General features: G+C 42.3%; 1 protein-coding gene across 1 annotated transcript in view; it reads left to right on the forward strand.

Annotated features, from left to right (window-relative positions):
- The window catches only part of LOC139416812 (F-actin-monooxygenase mical1-like), a 41275-nt gene extending 18355 nt beyond the window's left edge, over window positions 1-22920 (forward strand). The window contains exons 11-26 of the mRNA XM_071165893.1: window positions 40-166; window positions 858-945; window positions 2507-2654; window positions 2929-3125; window positions 5468-5568; window positions 6160-6213; window positions 6551-6785; window positions 7981-8051; window positions 8273-8930; window positions 10485-10697; window positions 10928-11043; window positions 12370-12483; window positions 13187-13280; window positions 19235-19328; window positions 19644-19714; window positions 20969-22920. Coding sequence (XP_071021994.1) covers window positions 40-166; window positions 858-945; window positions 2507-2654; window positions 2929-3125; window positions 5468-5568; window positions 6160-6213; window positions 6551-6785; window positions 7981-8051; window positions 8273-8930; window positions 10485-10697; window positions 10928-11043; window positions 12370-12483; window positions 13187-13280; window positions 19235-19328; window positions 19644-19714; window positions 20969-21177 — 2590 coding nt within the window. The 3' untranslated portion in view covers window positions 21178-22920. The remainder of the gene's footprint in view (window positions 1-39; window positions 167-857; window positions 946-2506; window positions 2655-2928; window positions 3126-5467; window positions 5569-6159; window positions 6214-6550; window positions 6786-7980; window positions 8052-8272; window positions 8931-10484; window positions 10698-10927; window positions 11044-12369; window positions 12484-13186; window positions 13281-19234; window positions 19329-19643; window positions 19715-20968) is intronic.
- The last annotated feature ends 2541 nt before the right edge of the window (window positions 22921-25461 follow it).

Raw genomic sequence — 25461 nt, forward strand, 5'->3', positions numbered from 1 at the left:
TCACTATCTCTTAAAATGTCTTTCCCTCTGACTGAATAGAGAGAGTATCTACCAGCTCCTGTCTCAGACCACACCAGAGAACACCAGTAAGAAATATAGCGCCTTCAGCATAGACCCGGCTACACGCTACCAGCACGTCAACCTCAACTCCGTCAAGGCCTTCCAGGTCAAAAACATAAATATAATCTATTCCTTCTATTTCTATAGTCAGTGCCGACACAAAGCTACACTCATGCCCGATTCACATTATTGGGCTGACCAGAACTGCACAGTGCTGGCTTGGACATTTCCTTTTTTCAGCACGGTTCCAGCAACTGTAGGGGATGCGTAACCAGGTCAGCTCAGTAAGGTTTGGGTTGGTACGATAGTACGAAAGGGTATGACTACCCCACTGTATCAACGCTAGTAAAATAAATATACTGTATATTGTGCTGTGTAACATTGTAAACACGTTTTGAAATAGATCAATGCTGCTCCCCCATTTTGGTGGATATTTCCTATAGTATTCATGCATTGTCAGGAAACTGCTGTGTGTTTGTATTTTGTGGTGAGCTGAATGGCACTAGAGGAGTATTGTTCTAAAATACTGAGTTTTCAGAAGCTACCAGATCAATTACGCTGCATCAAACCAAACCCCAGCTTCTGCCTTTATGAAGCCTGCTGTGTTCTTAGCCTAGTCCCAGATCTGTTTGTGCTGTACAGCCAACTCCTATGCTTGTTGCTTGACAATGACCATAGAAGTTGGCAAGACGGCACAAACGTATATGTTACCAGGCTACTATGTTCTGGCTTCAGTGTGAAGTTGATCTCAACTCTATTGTTTCTTGGTATTCCCTCTCTTTGCATGCATTACGAAGGTGAAACGTCTCTATGATGTGGAAGAACACCTTAATCCTGGGCGACCCAACAAGAAGCCGAAAGAAAATTGGTCTCACCTGCGACAAGGTTAGTCTGGCTTCACATTACTAAAGCAATAATGCATGAAGGGCAGGGGTGTGATTCATTTTGGTTTTGGCACGGCTGTGCTGTGCTGAGATCATGGGCACGCAGAGACTACAACCCATTAAATACATATTTTATATATTTTTTAAATGATGTTTCCTGATCTTAGTTATATCTCTCAAATAGATATAGGTCAGACATTTCAGGACAAACTGCCCTTAGTACTGCATCCTGACAGGGTACTGCAACCTGTCAGGATGCTCTCGATGGTGCAGCTGTATAACCTTTTGAGGATCTGGGGACCCATGCCAAATCTTTCAGTCTCCTGAGGGGGAAAAGGTGTTGCCGTGTCCTCTTGTCAACTGTCTTGGTGTGTTTGGACCATGATAGTTTGTTGGTGATGTGAACACCAAAGAACTTGAAACTCTTGACCTGCTCCACTACAGCCCCATCGATGTTAATGGGGGCCTGTTCGGCCTGCCTTTTCCTATAGTCCATGATCAGCTCCTTTGTCTTCCTCACGTTGAGGGAGAGGTTGTTGTCATGGCACCACATTGCCAGGTCTCTCGTTGGCGGTGATCAGGCCTACCACTGTTGTGTCGTCAGCAAACTTAATGATGGAGTTGGAGTCGTGTTTGGCCACGCAGTCATGGGTGAACAGGGAGGGGACTAAGCACGCACCCCTGAGGGGCCCCAGTATTGAGGATCAGTGTGGCAGATGTGGCCCGTCAGGAAGTCCAGGATACGGTTGCAGAGGGAGGTGTTTAGTCCCGTGGTACTTAGCTTAGTGATAACCTTTGTGGGCACTATGGTGTTGAACGCTGAGCTGTAGTCAATGAACAACATTCTCACATAGGTGTTCCTTTGGGAAAGGGCAGTGTGGATTGAGATTGTCATCTGTGCATCTGTTGGGGCGGTATGCGAATTGGAGTGGGTCTAGAGTTTCCGGGATGATGGTGTTGATGTGAGCCATCACCAACCTTTCAAAGCACTTCATGGCTACCGATGTGAGTGGTACGGGGCAGGAATCATTTAGGCAGGTACCCTTTGCTTCCTTGGGCACAGGGACTATGGTGGTCTGCTTGAAACAGAGTCCGTCAGGGAGAGGTTGAAAATGTCAGGGAAGACAGGGAAGACACTTGCCAGTTGGTCCGAGCATTATTTGAGTACCCATTCAGGTAATCCATCCCTAGCAAACACAGCTGATTAATCAAATTGCATTCTCAACTGAAGATCATGATTATGTGATTTATTTGAGTCAGGCATGTTAGGTGGGGCTTGGGCTAAACTGTGACACCAATCAGGCCCTCGAGGACTGGAATTACCCACCCCTGGCATAGCGGCCAAATCATTTTTGTATGTATTTTTTTGATAATTCAAGGGGTGTTAAAATTCCGAATGAAATAAAAATGGCTGAGACCTTTCTGTTGCATCCTTAGATGCTCAACTTGGAATGTAAACTGTCTGTGTATGAATCACATAATTATTTCAATGCCTGCCTTGATGTAATGTCACTATGTTCCATCGTCCTAATGCAGTGTTCCTATGTGTGTTCATGGCCCAGATTCGGTTGGAGCGTTTGAGGTGCTTTTGAAGTGGTGCCAGCAGCACACTGCAGGGTACGACAGGGTGAACGTGAAAGATCTGAACCAGTCCTGGAGGTCTGGCCTGGCCCTGTGTGCCCTCATCAACACCTTCAGACCCCGTGTCATGTGAGTCTCTGGGCTTTACAAGGGGGGCAAGTCAACGTATCCACCACCTATGTAGCAAATGCACAAGTAGTACTACAGAAGGAAAAACTTACCCATAAGCCTAGTCAAATTTAATTGGTCTGAAGGGCTTTTCCTGTTCAAGTTATTCATGGTACTAACTGTCCAATAAGAAAACAAACTTCTGTGTTCTGTTACAAATAGTTTTGCTATTGTATGCCCTCCTGAACATGCCCTTGGTCAACATAGTAGCTATCCCTAACCTCTTCCTCCACAGTGACATGTCCTCTCTGGAGGAGTCTAATGCAGTCTACAATAACCAGCTGGCCTTCAACTTGCTGGAGAGAGAGCTGGGCATCCTTCCCATAATGTCAGCCAGGGAGATGTCTTTCATGGGACAGATAGACAAGCTCTCCATGGTGCACTACCTCACACAGATCCACGATGCGTTCAATGAAAGGACACCTACTAAAGGTATGCATTAGGGCAGTGGTTCCCAAACTTTAGCTGCGTACCCCCTTGTTTTTTGCCATCATTGTAAACCTGCCACACACACACTATATGATACATTTATTAAACATAAGAATGAGTGTGAGTTTGTCACAACCCGGGTCGTGGGAAGTGACAAAGAGCTCTTATAGGACCAGGGCACAAATAATAATAATCAATCATTTTGCCCTTTATTTAACCATCTTACATATAAAACCGTATTTGTTCATTGAAAATTGTGAATAATTCACCAGAGGTGAATGAGAAGGGTGTGCTTGAAAGGATGCACATAACTCTGCAATATTGGGTTGTATTGGAGAGAGTCTCAGTCTTAAATCATTTCCACACACAGTCTGTGCCTCTGAGTCTCTCTTGTTCAGATATTGATAAGTGGACTGGAGGCAGGGCATGAAAGGGATAACGAATCCAGTTGTTTGTGTCGTCTGTTTCGGGAAAGAACCTGCGTAATTGCGCACCCAGGTGCTTCGCTCTATCACATTTGACATTGTCCGTAAGCTTGAGTTCATTTGCACACAAAAAAATCATAGAATGATGGAAAGACCTGTGTGTTGTCCTTGTTAATGCAGACAGAAAAGAGCTCCAACTTCTTAATCATAGCCTCAAGTTTGTCCTGCACATTGAATATAGTTGTGGAGAGTCTATGTAATCCTGGATTCAGATCATTCAGGTGAGAAAAAACATCCCCCAGATAGGCCAGTCGTGTGAGAAACTCGTCGTCATGCAAGCTGTCAGGCGAGTGGAAATTATGGTCAATAAAGTTTAAGCTTGTCTCTCAATTTAAAAAAAAGTGTCAATACTTTGCCCCTTGATATCCCTTTCAGAAAATTGCATAATGCAGAAAATACACGAGAGTTCAGGGGCCTTGCTTTAACAAAGTTAACCATTTTCACTGTAGTGTCCAAAACGTTTTTCAAGCTGTTAGGCATTCCCTTGGCAACAAAAGCCTCTCGGTGGATGCTGCAGTGTACCCAAATGGCGTCGGGAGCAACTGCTTGCACGCGCGTTACCACTCCACTATGTCTCTCTGTCATGGCTTTTGCGCCATCAGTACAGATACCAACATGAGCAGCAGCTACGTTTAGCTACATACTGACCGTTAGTGGAATTTCCACGAGAGAGTAACGGTTAATGTGATTGGATGTTCATTATTTGACTAGGCTACTTGTATTTGACATTGTGTTGTTATTTTGCTGAACACTAGATGGTTTAATTACATTTTTGGCAGTGAAATGAGGCTACTCAGCCGAGAGAAAGAAAACTCACCCAAATGTTTAGCCCCGTTGTTTTTTTAAAAATAAAACATTTGAATCACATTTTTATATTGCGTACCCCCGACGTAATTTGGCGTACCCCCGACAATGCCCCAGTTTGGGAATACCTGCATTCGGTCAATGTTTATCGTACACCTTACGTAATAATCACTGTGATTTGTTTGCTTGATCACTTGTAGCCTTGACTCCAGGAACAAGAATGTGGTGTTGGTCTGTTTTCACGAGACTACATTATGTATATTTATATCATTTTCTGTTACTGTGACATTGTTATCTTGTCATTGAGCATAGTTGTATTCATTACATGAAGATGTTTACTTGCATATTCCTAGTTGGCATTTCTTAAAACGCTGGACCAAGATTAATTGTATCAATAGCGTATTATTAGTGAAAGGAATTGAATCTGGTCCCAAGTCAGTTGTTCAGACAGTACACAGTTTATGTAACCCCGTTTGTATAAGGGCTCAGGTGTTTTTCCCTCTGAAATGTGTATGATGTTGATAAAAGGGAGAGGGCTGTCATTGTCACTTTAAGAGCATTACCCAGCGTGCCTCTGGTTAGAGTAGCTGGGGCTGAGCTCATAACCAGCCCTGATTGGCTGCCAGGGTTGTGCCGCTCTCCTGCGCTCGGTGGGTAAGCCAGGCAGCATCCAAAGCAAACAGCATCAGCCTCTGAGGAAATGGCTTATCAGGCTCGGGTGGGACTAGCCTCAGCCTCAGCCTCACCTAAAAGAGATCTAGCTACTATTCCTGTGAGGAGTACGGATTTTCCCAGGCTGTTTTTGCTGCCGAAGGTATTTCTGGTAAATACTAGCAGAGTGTGTAGGAGAGAGATTTTCAGTGGGGATCCAGCATTTTGAAGCAGGCTTGGAGAGCAGTTGCTCCGCTTGGCTTTGTCTTGTCTCTGTGATGCTGGAGGTAGAGAATCACTATGTAAGGGGATCGGCTGGCTGGCTGACACACAGATGAGCATGTTTGTTCCGCTAGAACAGAGCAGGAGGACACTAAAGCTTGTGTGTATTTCTCTCTGCTGCAGAACCTCAGAGCCTTCCCCTGAAGCCATCCAAGACCCTGTCTTTTCGGGCTGCTGTGGTCTTCCTCAACAACCTCAAGCACAACTCTCTGCAGCGACGCAAGGTAAGGTTCAGGCAAGCAGCTGCATGTTGTCACTGAGACCACTGTAGTTGGCTGTTTAGTGTTTATTTAATATCAGGGATAGACTGGATAAGAACATTTGTGCAAAACCAGTTGTGCTTTTGGTGAAAAGAGGAGTAGGCCAACCTCAAGTTCGTATGGACGTCATTCTTTTTCATGCAACTCCCTGCAGAGCCGCGAGGTGAGCTAAAACAAGCAGCTGCATGTTGTCGCTGAGACTACTGTAGCTAGATTATTTACTTAATATCAGAGTTTTCTATATGAGAACCTCAAATTCATATGCCCTGTCATTTTAGTTTGTTTCTTGTGATTATACTTTCATTGTACATTCAATTTTCACTAGTTACAGTATTTTTAATGATCATTTGATTGTTTTAGTTCTGTATTATAAATAAGACCATGCTGCATGAGGTTTACAATTTATTTTGGCCTTTTCCAAAATCAACTGTAATGGCAAAGATACTTTTCAAACATCCAAGATAATATCTAAAGCATTGGTCATTTTGAGGTTATTCAGTTACTGTAATTTAAACCATAAACGTGGTCACATGACTGTTTTCTCTTTTACAACAGGAGAGACTGGCAAGCAAGAAAGACGGAAACGGGACGATGGGAGAGGAAAAGGATGTGAGTAGTGTATCCTTATCATCAGAGGCTCACATACAGTACAGAGCTAACCTTTCTCTTTATTGATGGATGTATCTGCAGACTTCAGGACTACTCCAACTGCGAAACTATAAATTGTTTCTGTGCTTTGTTCCTCTATTTGATTACTACTGGGATACAGAACCCAGAGACATGTACACAGAGTGAAGAGTTGTTGAGCCCATCAGATTTGTAATTTTGTATTTCTTTGGCCTTCAAAGAAATACTACTCCCTAATGTTGAACCATAACACATGTTTTTGTGCTATGTTGTTGAACTACTGTAAAAATATTACCGTTCTCAATTTTTTTCCCCCCAGCTTTTAGCTCCTCTCTCAGCCCCTAAGGTGAACCCTGACCCTGTGAACCCTGACCCTGAACCGAGCCTGACGCCAGGCATCAGTAGCAACGAGGAGTGTTACTTCTGTTGCCAGCGGGTCTATGTTCTGGAGAGGATCAGTACTGAGGGAAAGTTATTCCACCGTAGCTGCTTCACCTGCCATCAGTGCGGCACCACCCTTAGACTGGGCGGGTATACCTTCAACCAGCACACTGGTGAGTAGTGAGCACCGCTTGTACCACAGCCTATACTTGGGTTCTCTTTTTCAGGGCAATAGGCTAGTGGGTCATCTGCAATTTTAGTAACAAATGTTATTTATAGGGTCCCAATGAGCCTTTTGAATCTTTTAGAAGCAGGATTTTTTACGAGATTCTATAATAGAACAACATCATGTTACTGTACAGTAGAACACAATGTTACTGTACACTAGAACACAATGTTACTGTACACTAGAACAGTAGAACAGCATGTTATTGTAAATTAGAACAATAGAGCATGTTACTGTACACTAGAACAATAGAACATATTACTGTACAATATATCATGTTACTGTTCACTAGAACAATGTTACTGTACAGTAGAACAATACAACATCATGTTACTGTACAGTAGAACACCATGTTACTGTACAGTAGAACATCATGTTACTGTACAGTAGAACATCATGTTACTGTACAGTAGAACACCATGTTACTGTACACTAGAACAGTAGAACAGCATGTTATTGTAAATTAGAACAATATAGCATGTTACTGTACACTAGAACATCATGTTACTGTACACTAGAACAATAAAAGTATAACACAGTATAACATGTTACTGTACAGTAGAACGTCCTGTTACTGTACAGTAGAACGTCATGTTACTGTACAGTAGAACGTCATGTTACTGTACAGTAGAACGTCCTGTTACTGTACAGTAGAACGTCCTGTTACTGTACAGTAGAACGTCCTGTTACTGTACAGTAGAGCGTCATGTTACTGTACAGTAGAGCGTCATGTTACTGTACAGTAGCGCGTCATGTTACTGTACAAGTGGGACTTCCATGGTCATTATTTACTCAAGCATGGAAAATATTTTGTGTGAAATGTTATGTTACATTTTGTCTGTTTGCAAAAAGGCTGCAAATGACTCCCTCTTTTGTCAATACAGAAACAGAATATAGCTATGTCTATTCCCAAAGCTGTCGTACCTGTAGGAAGTTAAAACTTACATTTCTGGATGATAAATACAGCACAGTTTAATTTATTTATGCACCATATGAAAAATGAATGAAAGACACCCGTTTACATGTTTTATGGTTCATGTGAAAAGGGGAACAGGAGACAGGGTTATTAAGTAGCGTCTCTCTCTAACGTGCCAGATCCAGACTCTCTGAAAGCTGTTGTTTTCCTTCTCATGTGCCCGCAGGGAAGTTCTACTGTGAGCTGCACTCTGAACAACTAGAGATGGAGAACGGGGAACAATGCCCATCCGTTCAGGTGGGTCTCTGGTCTCTGGAAATTAAACCATTCTGTTGCATACCATGTTGCCAGCTTGTGGCTTACTTGTCTATGTAGTACATTGCTTTTGACTCAAATGACTAGTTAATTTCACAGGACATTGTGCTTTAACCATTCATTTATAGAGGAATGTTTAATCCCATAATACAATGCCAATGCTACAGTGCTTCTTCCATTCATTTAATGTTTTTCCCTTCCAGGATACAATAGAAGATCACAATGAGAAGGAGAGAGGTGTTAATGGGATCTCCAGTGAAGAGCCCTCACCTTGTCCCTCTGAAGATGATGATGAAGAGTTCTCTCTAGACTTGGGTCTTCCTAAACCAATGGCTCCTCAGGGTGAGGAACACCCCAGCAGCAAACAATCTAATCCTGTAGAGGAGCCCCATGTCCCACCAAATCCACCCATAGACGTTTACCTGAAGAAAGGGTTTAAGGCCAGTGAGGTGGAGGAAGAAAAGGAGGGGAAGGAGAGGGTTGAGGATCCCTCCTCATACCCCCCGACCCCTGTCCCAAAACCTCGTCTATCTTGTTCGGAAATCCCCAGCCCTCAGGCCTCCCCTCCTGTACCCAAACCACGCACCGTCCTCCCCACCCCAAAAAGGGACATGTCACCGGCCCATGTAGGGGAGAAGGGGTCCCTCGAAGCAGCAGGAGAGAAAGGGGCCCCCAAGGCTACCCCAGCCCTTGACTCCAGGGCGAAGCAGTCCCTGCGGAAGCTGCAGCTCAACGACAAGGAGAATAACCAATTAGTCAATCTGAGCTTCAGCCTGGACTCTGACTCAGAGACACCTGGTTCTTCCTCCTGCTCCTCTTCAACAGTCACAGCAGGGGGTCCCAGCCCACCCAAACCTCCAGGTATTCCTCTTTTATTATTGCTTTTGTTTGTTTTGATCTCTTCTACTGTGTTTTAACTGTAAGTGTTAGGATTTTAAATGGGGAGGATGCATTAGAAAAGTGTTCAGTCCCCTCCACTTTTTCCACATTTTGTTACGTTACAACCTTATACGAAAATGTATTAAATTGTTGTTTTTTTCTAATCAATCTCAACACAATGCACTGTAGTTACAAAGCAAAAACATTTTTTTTAAACATTTTTGCAAATGTATAGAAAATAAAAATGGATCACATTTACATAAGTATTCAGACCCTTTTATTCAGTACTTTGTTGAAGCACCTTTGGCAGCGATTACAGCCTCGCGTTTTCACGGGTAAGACACTACAAGCTTGGCACACGCCTGTATTTGGCGAGTTCTTCTCTGCAGATCATCTCAAGCTCTGTTGGGTTGGACTAGCTCAGGTTGACTGCACAGCTATTTTCAGGTCTCTCCAGAGATGTTCAGGTTAAATCGGGTTAAAGTCCGGGCTCTGGCTGGGCCAGTCAAGGACATTCAGAAACTTGTCCCTAAGCCGCTCCTGCGTTGTCTTGGGTATGTGCTTAGGGTCATTGTCCTATTGGAAGGGGAACATTCGCCTCAGTCTGAGGTCCTGAGCGCTCTGGAGCATGTTTTCATCAAGGATCTCTGTAAATTGCTCAGTCCCTGCTGCTAAAAAACATCCCCACAGCATGATGCTGCTACCTCCATGCTTCACCGTAGGTATGGTATTGGCCAGGTCATGAGCAGTGCCTGGTTTCCTCCAGACATGTCGCTTGGTATTCAGGCCAAAGTGTTCAATCTTGGTTTCATGAGAACAGAGAATCTTGTTTCTCATGGTCTGAGAATCCTTAAAGTGCCTTTTGGCAAACTCCAAGCGGGCTGTCATTTCCCTTTTACTGAGGAGTGGCTTCCGTCTGGCCACTCTACCATAAAGACCTGATTGGTGGAGTGCTGCAGAAAAGTTTCTCCCATCTCCACAGAGGAATTCTGGAGCTCTGTCAGTGGCCATCAGGTTATTGGTTTGACCGGGCGGCCAGCTCTAGGAAGATTCTTGGTGGTTCCAAACTTCTACCATTTAAGAATGATGGAGGCCACTGTGTTCTTGGGGACCTTCAATGCTGCAGAAATGTTTTTGTACCCTTCCCCAGATTCGTGCCTCGACATAATCCTGTCTCTGAGCTCTATGGACAATTCGTTCAACCTCATGGCTTAGGTTTTGCTCTGACATGCACTGTCAACTGTGGGACCTTATATAGACAGGTGTGTGCCTTTCCAAATAATGTCCAATCAATTTAATTTACCACAGGTGGACTCCAAATTGTAGAAACATCTCAATGAGGATCAATATAAACAGGATGCACCTGAGCTCAATTTCAATATTAATCCATATTAAATTAAGGCTGTAATGTGGAAAAAGTGAAGGGGTCTGAATACTTTCCGAATGCACTGTAACTCCTTTTGAGGTATGATGATAAATTATGTTCAAAATTACCACAGTTGGTAGCTTGAGGGTTAAATCGAGTTTGATTTGCAGATTGCCAGGAGGAGGAGGGCTACTGGATTGGGGGCTCGAGGCCGGAGGGACACATCCGGGAGCTCAGGAACCGCCGCTGCTTCAGAAGGAAAGAGGAGCCTGAGGAGGGCCAGGGTCAACACGGCAGGGTCCGCTCCAAATTCTCCCCCTGGAACCTCTCCTCCCCTCGGCCGAGGAGGGACTACCGCTTCAGCGTCCTCAACAGCCACCCAGGTAAAGCTCCCTGTAAAGTGGTGTGGTTGGACTGTCTCAGCTTTGCCACAGTATTTATCTATCTATTTAATCAATAGCATGTATTTGTATAGGCTTTGTACAGCAACAGTTGTCACAAAAGTGCTTTCCAGATACCTGACCTGGACCCCGAAAGAGCAACCAGCAGTTGTTGATTCCCATGTTCTTCATATCTGTCCTGAATTAATTGTTTAATTTCTCTATCTTCACAGAAGTACACTATCACCACAGTGTATCCGAAGATGGTGGTGCTGATGATGAGGATGATGATGATTATGATGAGTTGGATATGTTTGGAGTAGATGGCATGGATTTATATGATGACAAGGTAAGGACTGGGACTTTTTTAGCTGGCGTTTTAATTCCATCTATGGAATTTCATTATATATACAGTACCAGTCAAAAGTTTGGAGATACCTATTCATTCCAGGGTTTTTCTTAATTCTTTACTATTTTCTACATTAATAATAGTGAATAATAGTGAAGACATCAAAACTATGAAATAACACATATGGAATAATGTAGTAACCAAAAAGGTGTTAAACAAATCAAAATGTATTTTATATTTGAGATTCTTCAAAGTAGCTACCCTTTGCCTTTGCCAAGTGCGCAAAGCTGCCGTCTTCTCTCATGAGGTTGACATGAGGTTGTCACCTGGAATGCATTTCAATTAACAGGTGTGTTAAGTTGTGGAATTTCTTTCCTTCTTAATGCATTTGAGACAATAATTTGTGTTGTGACAAGGTAGGGGTGGTATACAGAAGATGGCCCTATTTAGTAAAATAGCAATTCCATATTATGGCAAGAACAGCTCAAATAAGCGAAGAGAAACGACAGTCCACCGTGACTTTAAGACATGAAGGTCAGTAAATCCGAAAAAATTTCAAGGACTTTGAAAGTTTTTTGCAGTCACAAAAACCATCAAGCGCTGTGATGAAACTGGCTCTCATGAGGACCACCACAGGAAAGGAAGAACCAGAGTTACTTCTGCTGCAGAGGATACGTTAATTAGAGTTAACTTCACCTCAGATTGCAGGCCAAATAAATGCTTCACAGATTTCAAGTAACAGACACATCTCAACATCAACTGTTCAGAGGAGACTGCGTGAATCAAGCCTTTATGGTAGAATTGCTGCAAAGAAACCACTACTAAAGGACACCAATAAGAAGAAGAGGCTTGCTTGAGCCAAGAAACACAAGCAATGGACATTAGACTAGTGGAAATCTTTCCTTTGGTCTGATGAGTCCAAATTTTAGATTTGTTTGTTCACAAGTGCTCAGCATATGTGGGAACTCCTTCAAGACGGTTGGAAAAGCATTCCAGGTGAAGCTGGTTGAGAGAATTCCAAGAGTGTGCAAAGCTTTTATCAAGGAAAAGGGTGGCTACTTTGAAGAATCTAAGATATATTTTGATTTGTTTAACACTTATTTTAGTTACTACATGATTCCATATGTGTTATTTCATAGTTTTGATGTCTTCACTATTATTTTACAATGTAGAAAATAGTCAAAATAAAGAAAAACCATTGAATGAGTAGGTGTGTCCAAACTTTTGACTGGTACTGTATAATATTCTTATTATAATTATATTACTATTATTATTATTATTATTATTATTAGCTACACACACTCACCCTTACTCTGCTGTCTCTAGTTCCAGATCGTCCCTTCAGACCCTGTGAAGGCTGAGAAGCTACAGCTGATGAAGATTAGGACTTTGGCACGTCGGGCCAAGACATCTGAGATGCAGCGCTTCCACAAAGCCCAGGTCAGTTCACAGTTCACCAAGTTATCTAATCAGCTCTGCTGTGGAATAGCTAAAGGGATACTGCGAGATTCTGGCAATTAAGCCATTTTTCTACTTACCCAGAGTCCTATGAACTCATGGTGGATACAGTTTTCATGTCTCTGCGTGCAGCCATTGCGCTAACACTAGTTAGTATTGGCTTGTGAAACTACCTCTAACTTCCTTCATACTGCATGCAGAGACATCAAATGGCTACCCAGACTATTTTCATTGCCCCCCCTCTACGCTACTGCTACCTTTTTGTTATTATCTATGCATAGTCACTTTAATAACTCTACCTACATATTACCTCAATTACCTCAACACCGTTGCCCCCGCACATTGACTCTGTACCGGTAACCACTGTATATAGCCTCGCTATTGTTATTTTAATGCTGCTCTTTAATTATTTGTTACTTTTATCTCTTACTTTTTTAAGTATTTTCTTAAAACTGCATTGTTGGTTAAGGCTTGTAAGTAAGCATTAAGGTCTACACTTGTTGTATTCTGCGCATGTGACATATACAATTTGATTTGACATACAAATGGTATCCACGAGTTCATCTGACTCTGGGTAAGTAAAAAGAAATGGCCAGAATCTCGCAGTATCCCTTTAACACTGGACGCAGTATATTGACGATTGGTGCTTATCCAATATTACCCATCTTCTGCTTGTACTCTCCAGTCTATCCAGAGGCGACTGGAGGAGATCGAGGTGACGTATAAAGAGCTGGAGGATGAAGGTGTGGTGCTGGAGCAGGTACTCAGAGGAGAGGAAGGTGGGAACCCAGACAGATCCATTTGCTCTAACTAACACAATGACCACTAACAATAACTAGGAAAAGATTGACCTTAGCTTGCCCTGAACAACAGGGATTTGACTTTTCATCTTTGATCCTTTGATATTCTGATGGATGTAATTACACCAGTATTTGGTTAACTTTAGTAAGCCAGCAATGTACAGATGGACTTTTTTTTGTCTTTTGCTCTTCAGCAATCATATACAGTGCCTTCGAAAGTATTCAGACCCCTTGACTTTTTCCACATTTAGTTACGTTACAGCCTGAAATTAAAATGGATTACATTTAGGTTTTGTGTCACTGCATGTGTGGGGCACAGAGATGAGGTAGTCATTCAAATATCATGTTAAACACTTATTGCACACAGTGTAAGTCAATGCAACCTATTATGTGACTTGTTAAGCACATTTGTACTCCTGAATTTATTTAGGCTTGCCATAACAAAGGGGTTTAATACTTGACTCAAGACATTTCAGCGTTTCATTTTTAGTTTATTTGTAAACATAATTCCACAGCAGAAAGGTTACCCCTTAATGTCGAAGTGGAATTACGTTTACAAATTCATTCAAAATAAAACGCTGAAATGTCTTGAGTCAATAAGTATTAAACCCCTTTGTTATGGCAAGCCTAAATAAATTCAGGAGTAAAAATGTGCTTAACAAGTCACATCAGTTGCATGGACTCATTCCGTGTTCAGTAATAGTGGTTAACATGATTTTTCAATAATTATCTTTTCTCTGTACCACACACACACAATTATCTGTAAGGTCCCTCTGTTGAGCAGTGAATTTTAAACACAGATTCAACCACAAAGACCAGAGAGGTTTTCCAATGCCTCGTAAAGAAGTGCACCTATTGGTAGATGAGTAAAAATAACAGCATTTCCCTTTGAACATGGTAAAGTTACAGTGCAATCAGAAAGTATTCAGACCCCTTGACTTTTTCCACATGTTGTTACGTTACATCTTTATTCTAAAATTGAATAAATAGCTTTTTCCCTCGTCAATCTATACACAATACCCCATAATGACTAAGCCAAAATGTGTATATATATTTTGGGGGGCTGATTTGATAAAAAAATCAAATAAAAATATATCACATTTACATCAGTATTCAGACACTTTACTCAGTGCTTTGTTGAAGCACCTTTGGCAGCATTACAGCCTTGAGTTTTCTTGGGTATGACGCTACAAGCTTGGCACACCTGTATTTGGGCAGTTTCTCCCATTCTTCTCTGCAGATCTTCTCAAGCTCTGTCAGGTTGGATGGGGAGCTTCGCTGCACAGCTATTTTCAGGTCTCTCCAAATATGTTAGATCGGGTTCAAGTCCGGGCTCTGGCTGGGACACTCAAGGACTTTCAGAGACTTGTCCCGAAACCACTCCTGCATTGTCTTGGCTGTGTGCTTAGGGTCGTTGTCCTTTTGGAATGTGAACCTTCGCCCCAGTCTGATGTCCTGAGTTCTCTGGAGCAGGTTTTCATCAAGGATTTCTCTGTACTTTGCTCCGTTCATCTTTCCCTTGATCTGGAATAGTCTTCCAGTACCTGCCACTGAAAAACATCCCCACCGCATGATGCTGCTACCACGATGCTCCACCGTAGGGATGGTGCCAGGTTTCTTCCAGGCGTGAGGCTTGGCATTCAAGCCAAAGAATTCAAGCTTGGATTCATCAGAACAGAGAATCTTGTTTCTCATGGTCTGAGAGTCCTTTAGGTGCCTTTTGGCAAACTCCAAGCGGCCTGTCATGTGCCTTTTTACTGAGGAGGGGCTTCCATCTGGCCACTCTAGCATAAAGGCCTGATTGGTGGAGGGCTGCAGAGATGGTTGTCCTTCTGGAAGCTCCTCCCATCTCCACAGAGGACCTCTGGAGCTCTGTCAGTGACAATCCGTTCTTGGTCACCTCCCTGACCAAGGCCCTTCTCCCCTGATTGCTTGGTTTGTCCGGGCGGCACTGTGTTCATGGGGACATTCAATGCTTCCCCAGATCTGTGCCTCGACACAATCATGTCTTGGAGCTTTACAGATAATTTCTTCGATCTCATGGTTTGATTTTTGCTCTGACATGCACTGTCAACTGTGGGACCTTATATTGACAAGTGTGTGCCTTTCCAAATCATGTCCAATCAATAGAATTTATGACAGGTGGCTCCTATCAAGTTGTAGAAACAACTCAAGGATGATCAATAGAAACAGGATGCACCTGATCTTAATTTGGAGTCTCGTAGCAAAGGGTCTGAATACTTATGTAAATAAGGTATTTCTGATTTGTATTTTTAATAAATGTGCTTTCACTTTGGCATTATGGAGTGTTGTGTGTAGATTGATTTTTTTGTATTTAAAAAAAATCTATTTTAGAATAAGGCTGTAATACTCTCCGAATGTACTGTATTAATTACGCTTTGTATGGGGTATCAATACACCCAGTCACTACAAAGATACAGGTGTCCTTCCTAACTCAGTTGCCGGAGAGGAAGGAAACCGCTCAGGGATTTCACCATGAGGCCAATGGGGACTTGAAAACGGTTGCAGAGTTTAATGGCTGGGAAAGGAGAACTGTGGATGGATCAGTAACATTTTAGTTACTCCACAGTAACCATAATGACAGAGTGAAAAGAAGAAAGCCTGTACAGAATAAACATATTCCAAAACATGCATCCTGTTTACAATAAGGTACTAAAGTAAAACTGCAAAACTGTGGCAAAGAAATGTCCTGAATACAAAGTGTTATGTTTGGGTCAAACACAACATATCTCTGAGTACCACTCTTCATATTTTCAACCATGGTGGTGGCTGCATCATGTTATGGGTATTCTTGTCATCGGCAAGGAATAGCAAGATGGCGCCGACAGAGATGGTCGCCTCGCTTCGCGTTCTTAGGAATCTATGCAGTATTTTGTTTTTTTAATGTATTATTTATTACATTGTTACCCCAGGAAATCTTAAGTATTATTACATTCTGCCGGGAAGAACTATTGGATATAAGAGCAACGTCAACTTACCAACATTACGACCAGGAATAACCACCACCCAGGACAATGGATCTGATCCCAGTAGCTAACCCAAAACAACGGCGCCACAGAAGGGGCAGACGGAACGGTCTTGTGGTCAGGCTTCATAGACGGGCACATCACTCACCGCTCCTGAGTATACTACTCGCCAATATTCAGTCTCTTGATAACAAGGTAGACGAAATTCGAGCAAGGGTTGCCTTCCAGAGAGACCTCAGAGATTGTAACATTCACAGAATGTTTCACAGAAACATGGCTCACTCGGGATACGTTATCAGAGTCGGTACAGCCACCCGGTTTCTTCATGCATCGTGCCAACAGAAACAAACATCTCTCTGGTAAGAAGAAGGGAGGGTTATATGCCTTGTGATTAACGACTCGTGGTGTAATCATAACAACATGCCGGAACTCAAGTCCTTTAGTTCACCTGACCTAGAATTTCTTAAAATCAAATGCCGACCTCATTACCTACCAAGAGAATTCTCTTCGATTATAATCACAGGCGTGTATATCCCCCTCCCAAACAGATACCTCGACGGCCCTGAAATAACTAAATGGACTCTATGTAAAACTGGAAACCATATATCCTGAGGCTGCATGTATTGTAGCTGGGGATTTTAACAAAGCTAATCTGAAAACAAGGCTCTCTAAATTCTATCAGCATATTGAATGACTCAAGCTAGCAGCATTATTGGTCATTGCTACTCTAACTTCCGCGACGCGGACCCCGTCCTCCTTTCGGACAAATCTGACCACGACATGTTGTTCCCAGCCTATAGACAAAAACTTAAACAGAAACGCCCGTGCTCAGATCTGTTCAATGCTGGTCCGACCAATCGGATTCCACGCTTCAAGATTGCTTCGATCACGTGGACTTTGATATGTTCCGGATAGCCCCAGGCAACAACATTGATGTATACGCTAACTCGGTGAGCGAGTTTATTAGCAAGTGCATCGGTGATGTTGCTCCCACAGTGACTATTAAAACCTTCCTTAACCAGAAACCGTGGATTGATGGCAGCATTCGCACAAAACTGAAAGCGCAAAGCACTGCTTTTAATCATGGCAACGCGACCGGAAACATGACCGAATACAGTGTAGCTATTCCCTCCACAAGGCAATGAAACAAGCTGAGCGTCAGTATAGAGACAAAGTAAGATTACAAAAAGAAAACCAGCCGCGTCACAGACACCGACGTCTTGCTCCCAGACAAATTAAACAACTTCTTTACTCGCTTTGAGGACAATACAGTGCCACTGATACGGCCCGCTACCAAACCTGTGGGCTCTCCTTCACCGTGGCCAACGTGAGTAAACCATTTAAATGTGTTAACCCTCGCAAGGCTGCTGGCCCAGACGGCATCCCTAGCCGCGGCCTCAGAGCATGCGCAGACCAGCTGGCTGGTGTGTTTACGGACATATTCAATCAATCCTTATCCCAGTCTGCTGTGCCCACATGCTTCAAGAGGATCACCATTGTTCCTGTCCCCAAGAAAGCTAAGGTAGCTGAGCTCAACGACTACCCCGTAGCACTCACTTCTGTCGTCGTGAAGTGCTTTAAGAGACGAGGCAAGGATCATATCACCTCCACCCTACCTGATACCCTAGACCCACTCCAATTTGCCTCCCGCCCCAATAGGTCCACAGACACTGCACACTGCCCTAACCCATCTGTACAAGAGGAATAGCTATGTAAGAATGCTGTTCATTGACTACAGCTCAGCATTTAACACCATAGTACCCTCCAAACTCGTCATTAAGCTTGAGACCCTGGGTCTCGACCCTTTTCTGTGCAACTGGGTCCTGGACTTTCTGACGGGCCGCCCCCAGGTGGTGAGGGTAGGAAACAACATCTCCACCCCGCTGATCCTCAACACTGGGGCCCCACAAAGGTGCGTTCTCAGCCCTCTCCTGTACTCCCTGTTCACCCATGACTGCGTGGCCATGCACGCCTCCAACTCAATCATCAAGTTTTCAGACGACACCACAGTGGTAGGCTTGATTACCAACAACGACGAGACAGCCTACAGGGAGGAGATGAGGGCCCTCGGAGTGTGGTGTCAGAAAAATAACCTCTCACTCAACGTCAACAAAGCAAAGGAGATGATCGTGGACTTCAGGAAACAGTAGAGGGAGCACCCCCACCCTATCCCCATCGATGGGACAGTAGTGGAGGAGGTGGAAAGTTTTAAGTTCCTTGGCGTACACATCACGGACTAATTGAAATGGTCCACCCACACAGACAGCGTGGTGAAGAAGGCGCAACAGCGCCTCTTCAACCTCAGGAGGCTGAAGACATTTGGCTTGTCACCGAAAACACTCACAAACTTTTACAGATGCACAATCAAGAACATCCTGTCGGGCTGTATTTTGCCTTTCATTCTAGACAAATGCATCTTTCAGCAGGACAATAACATAAAACACAAGGCCAAATATGCACTGGAGTTGCTTACCAAGACAATGATTGGCCTAGTTACAGTTTTGACATAGATTGACTTGAACATGGCTGTCTAGCAATTATCAACAACCAATTGTTTTTAAGAATAATGTGCAACTATCGTACAATACAGGTGTGCAAATCTCTTAGAGAATTATCCAGGATGACTCACAGCTGTAATCGCTGCCAAACGTTGATTCTAGCATGTATTGGCTCAGGGGTGTGAATAGTTATGTAAATGAGATATTTCTGTATTTCTTTTACAATAAATTAGCAAAAATGTCTAAACATGTTTTCACTTTGTCATTTTGGGGTATTGTGTTTAAAAAATACTACTAATAATAATATTTAATCCATTTTGTATTCAGGCTTTAACACAAAAGTCAAAGGATATTAATACTTTCTGAAGGCACTGTAATCCTCGTCTGTATTTTCACCAACAAATGGTGGAAAATACTTTTGACATTCACCCTCTGTTTCCTCCCCCAGACAGCTGTGGTTCTCCTGGGATGATCGACCAGTGGGTTCATCTGGTCCACCAGAAGAACACTCTGGTCTCTGAGGAGTCAGACCTTATGGTGGCGTGAGTATATAGCCCTGTTTTATTTGTTGTTGTTGTTTTTATTCATCACATTTCAATACATATTGAGTAATGCTTTGTTTTCTGTGTAGCACATACGTTCCCAGCAAGCCAGTGGGGACACAGCAGCAGACGTCCCTCTCTCCACACTGTCACTATTGTTTACGCTGACCCTTATTCAACAGTTACTTCCTTGTTTTGGGGGTTTGATCACAACTTACTTTAAGGCTCCATTGACTGTAAACAGCCGGAAGCAGTCTTCTAGGTTGAGTCACCCTGTTGTTATCCAGCTGGTGTTTCCTTCTCTTGGCCCCTCAGGTCTCGACAGCTAGAGCTGGAGGACAAACAGAGCACGCTAGAGATGGAACTGAGACGATACGAGCTTGATGGTAAGTTACCCTACACAAACAGTTTATTTTCTTTATATTCATGATGTTCACTGTATTTCAATGTTGCCTTTGTGTCACTAACCACGTTTCCATCCAGTTTTTATGCGATTAAAGTCATACAATATAAAATAAATCACAAGAGCTGTGATGGAAACAGGAAATGTTATAAATGCAGACAGATAATTAGTTCATTCAACATGGTGGGATCTTTTTAGTGTAAAATGTGCTATGCGAGAAATGGCAGTGTAAACGCCTTTATGCGCAAATATTTATATAATAACCATTATATCGAAGTAAACTTGGAGTCACACGATGACATGGTGTGTGGTCCTCACACTATGACTCGGAAAACCATGCAGTTTAAATTAGGCTACAGATGAAATAATTTATGATGAACTTCACAGTGGCTCCTGAGTGGTGCTGTGGTCTAAGGCACTGCATCTCACCAAGGTTGTATCACATCTGGCTGTGATTGGGAGTCCCATAGGGCGGCGCACAATAGGCCCAGCGTCATCAGGGTAGGCCGTCATTGTAAATAAGATTTTGTTCTTAACTGACTTGCCTAGTTAAATAAAGGTTAAATACAATTAAAAATAGTGGTGAAACTGCATGGTATGAGCTTGATGCCACTTTCCAATAAGTGTTAAGGGTCTTATTTTGGTGACATGATGATCGATGCTTGACTGCCGTTTTGACAGTCATAATCCATAATCTCATCATGTCGTTTCCATATGTTTGATGTGTTTGATACCGTACCATATATATTCCATTCCAGCCATTACAATAAGCCTGTACTCCTATAGCTCCTCCCACCAGCCTCCACTGCCACAGAGCCTACCTGCACTATCTGCCAGCTGTTGGCTAGAGCACATGTGCCATGACCAGAGTAGGCACATTTGCTATCTAACACACTGCTAGAGTAGAAAATGTGATAGAAACACATTGAACTTTAGATTTTTATTCGCTACATGAAAAGGTGCATTTTGTGTGCGCTACATCATCATGCACTGATTTTTATCTGGAACTAGTCCGTTTTTTTAAATACACCACTAGTGGGAAAATGCACGTATTTTCTTTATGCGGATTTGAGAATATCTGCATGAAAGTCTGTCGCCAATTGGATGGAAACCTAGCTACTGATAGCATTGTTGAAAGATCACTTATCGGGAGCAGCAAACAGTGTGCGGATAGACTCCTTTCTGTTCAGCTCCAGTTCAAAGTTTGTCATTTTCGTTCTGTCCGTGTCCACCCCAGATTCTGAGAAGTCTGTGGAGCAGCAGGCAGAAGAGGAGCGTGTGCTGCAGGATATGCTGGAGGTGGTGGACATGAGGAACTCTCTGGTGGCCTTCCTAGACGAGACGAGACTACAAGAGACGGAGACTGATGAGCAGCAGTCCACCTCGCTACTAGAGGTCAAGAGACACCCTACAGCCTCAGCTGGGGCACAGGTGTACTGGGCGTGAGGGTGACTTGGACTGGGCGTGAGGGTGACACATACAGGTACACCCACTGTCACACACACACACGCATACACACACACACACACACAAATACATGTGCAGTTACATACACACTTAAATATATTAGTAGAGACTTGCTGCTTACAGACACACCCATAATGTTGCATTTGCGAAGCCAAAGATGTATTGGTGAAGGTATTTCTCCACAAGTGTTGTGCTCAGTGTTGAGGTACAGTATACTGACCAGAGGCAACGACACAGACCCTGGCCTGGATAACTGGCTGTCCTTCCTGGCCTGTCCCCATGGGCAGTCCATCCGCAGTCAAGGCAGTCCTGCTCCAGCAGCAGCCCCAGGATAGAGAGACCACCACAGCCAGCTGAACTCACACCAACCTCACTGAGGACCTGCTGACAATACAAAGCCAAGGATCCAAAGTCGCATGTTCTTAACTCATTGTGGAGATATTATATTCTGTGGGTTGGACAGTATTGTTTCAAATGGATTCTGGATTCATGTTCATTTATTTTGGTAAACCTAAATCAGCTAGTTCTGCTAAGCACAAAGGTAATGAGATTATCGCAATTCTACTTTTCTATAATGTAGTGACAAAATTAGATACAATACAAAAAAAATTGGGCCATAAAATGTGTTTTGAAATGTCCTTATTTTCCATGAAAACATACATGAAATAAGTTGCAAAATGAACAGGAAATATAGTCAAGGTGTTGACAAGGTTATAAATAATGATTTTTAATTGAAATAATAGTTGTGTTCTTCAAACTTTGATTTCTTCAAAGAATCCTCCATTCGCAGAAATTACAGCCTTTCAGACCTTTGGCATTCTAGTTGTCAATTTGTTGATGTAATCTGAAGCGATTTCACCCCATGCTTCCTGAAGCACCTCCCACAAGTTGAATTGGCTTGATGGGCACTTCTTACGTACCATACCGTCAAGCTGATCCCACAACAGCTCAATAGGGTTGAGATCCGGTGAATGTGCTGGCCACTCCATTATTGACAGAATACCAGCTGACTGCTTCTTCCGTAAATAGTTATTGCATAGTTTGGAGTTGTGCTTTTGGTCATTGTCCTGTTGTAGGAAGAAATTGGCTCCAATTAAGCGCCGTCCACAGGGTATGGCATGGTGTTGCAAAATGGGGTGATAGCCTTCCTTCTTCAAGATCCCTTTTACCCTGTACAAATCTTCTACTTTACCACCGCCAAAGCACCTCCAGACAATCACATTGCCTCCACTATGCTTGACAGATGGCGTCAAGCACTCCTCCAGCATCTTTTCATTTTTTCGTCATCTCACGAATGTTCTTCTTTGTGATCCGAACACTTCAAACTTAGATTTGTCTGTCCATAACACTTTTTTCCAATCTTCCTCTGTCCAGTGTCTGTGTTCTTTTTCCCATCTTAATCTTTTCTTTTTATTGGCCTATATATATATATATATGATGTTAAAGGGTCAGTGCAGTTGATGTGATTTTCAATTTTTTTAAATGATATTTCCACACTGATGTCAAAATTACACACTGAAATTATGAAATGATAGTGCCCTTTTTGTGTAAGAGCTGTTTGAAAATCAGGACGGTAGCTCTCAAGGAACAGGGTTGGCGAGCCCTTGTCTAGACGATGCTATCCACCAATCAGGGCTGTGTATGTAAATATATTTGCATCAAACATTTGTATCAACACGATCAAACTGAGTATATTAAAAAATATATATTATATTCGTAAAATAACACCGTGATTTTATTAGACGTACAGTGATGATTAAAAAACAAAATAAGACTGCATGGGGGCTTTAAATATATGATATTATATACTATTTTTTATAATTTTTCACTTTGTTAGCACTTTTCAGTGGCTCATGTTGTGGATTGCTTTGCATGTTACATTGATAGTTAATGTTATTCTCCCGAGTGGCGCAGTTTTATTTTTTTAATTTAACCTTTATTTAACCAGGTAGGCTAGTTGAGAGAAAATTCTCATTTGCAACTGTGACCTGGCCAAGATAAAGCAAAGTGTTTCGACACATACAACAACACATGGAATAAACACACATACAATCAATAATACAGTAGAAAAAAATCTATATACAGCATGTGCAAATGAGGTAGGATAAGAGAGGTAAGGCAAAAAATAGGCCATGGTGGCAAAGTAATTACAATATAACAGTGGTCTACGTCATTGCATCTCAGTGCTAGAGGTGTCACTAGACACCCTGGTTCAAATCCAGGCTGTATCACAACCGGCTGTAATTGGGAGTCCCATAGGGCGGCGCACAATTGGCTCAGTGTCGTCTGGGTTTGGCTGGTGTAGGCCGTCATTGTAAATTAGAATTTGTTCTTAACTGACTTGCCTAGTTAAATAAATAAAATATTCTCTGGGGTTAATGGGTCTCTCTAGGAATCCATGTTGGATGGATTTTATATCACTTCGTGGATATGTGTGGTACTAAGACTCAATTCTGATCCTTTTTCTAATAATTTGTTTTTTGACCAATCTTTTTTTAGAGCTGATCTGATTGGTCAAAAGATCAGAATTTGTCTGCCTGTCTAAACGCAGCCTATGATAGTGTATCGGTGAAATACATTCTGAAGTGACCGGGTATTTTTTGTTGTTGTTGACTATAACCATTAGCCATCATTTGTCATTTGCAAATCTCTGTAAATAAATATATGTTAACAGTATGGCCAAGTTTAATATAGGGAAAACTGTTGTGAGTGAGACCCGGCCTTAGGGCTATGTATCTTATTGTGCTGCCAGGACAGTACTTTCGCTGAAGCGTTACAGATTGTTTGATAGAAATGTAAGGCTAATTTCCGATTTAGTGGACATATGCAGCGTTTGCCGTGAATGCAGTATCCGCTAACGCGGGAACCTTTCCTTTTAAATGTCAATCATGCTCTAATGCTGAACTTCCACAATACAGATTGAATAGACTAGAACCCTTAGTTATTAGATTATATGTACAGTATTGGAGTTGTTTGCTGTATAAGACATGTGTTGACTGTTTTTCCATCATGTTTCCATGTTTTGTTGCTGGTCCTAATGGTTACCACTAGAGAGTGGTAACCATTACATTGTGTGACAGAGTTTGTAGAGACGTGACTTCACAAATTGCCCATGAACTATAAATTCAGCGAGTGTTGGCTGTAATCTATAGTTTATTCTGATGGCACTGGCGTTGAATTGACTTTCAAGACATAATCTCGTATAAAGAAGTATTGTATTTTGTTTCACAGCAAATTGAACATGCTCAGTGATACCTGCTAGCAGTGCAAAACAACTATATCCAGCCTCTTGGACTGTTTAATAACCTGAATATAATACTGGAAGTAATAAAAGAGGTTATGCCACCTACTGAAGGAGCTGGTGCAGAGGTGAGCTCAAAGTGGACCAACTCACTTAGGCACACAACATGAGCACCCTGCAGAGAAATAGGCCTCTTATTAAAGTGTTATGCAAATGGCTTCACTCTCTGCAACCAAACGAAATGAAACGACCTGAAGCCTTAATGAGTTAGATGTTCAATTATTGTATAATCATGTGCCAGATTCACCAAGGATCCATTTACACAGGCAACCCAATTCTGATATTTTGCCCAATTATTGGCATAAGGTTGATCTGATTGATCAAAAGACAAATTATTGGAAAAAGATCCAAATTGGGTTGCCTGTGTAAACGCAGCCTAATTGATGCCAAACAAAACAAAATGTTTCTTTATTATTATAACCTTTATTGCTAATTGTCTCTCTTTGCAAAATCATGTACATTTATCAAGGTGAATTTCCTACATGTACCTATTTCTTTAATCTCATGCAGGTTTTATTAGTATAAATATGAACCCTCATCCTCTATATTTATTACTCAGTAAAGGGAGAAGAGGATCATGATATTAATTTGATGTTAACAGGAACCCTTGATTACAGTGCTTGTGTACAACACTTACAATATACATTACCTGGACAAAGTTACAAAGGGTCATCCCAAAGTTTTAACCTTGGGCTTTATGTATGAATGGGTGAGTATGGCAAGCTGGGCAAGTGCGTATGATGCCATCTTGGAAATCTGGGCTAGGGAGGATGCAAAACATTCCAAAGATGTTATGACAATTTCACAATATGAGGTCGACATAAAACTGACATTGTGAAAATTATGATGATTCCCGTTTTGTGTAAGAGCTGTTTGAAAAAATGGCTGTAACTTCAGCCTGTTCTGGTGGGATGGAGTTCTTGACCCAGATCATGACATCACAATATGATCTGATTATAATA

Source organism: Oncorhynchus clarkii, chromosome 9 (assembly GCF_045791955.1).
Source record: "Oncorhynchus clarkii lewisi isolate Uvic-CL-2024 chromosome 9, UVic_Ocla_1.0, whole genome shotgun sequence".
Classification (NCBI taxonomy): Eukaryota; Metazoa; Chordata; class Actinopteri; order Salmoniformes; family Salmonidae; genus Oncorhynchus; species Oncorhynchus clarkii.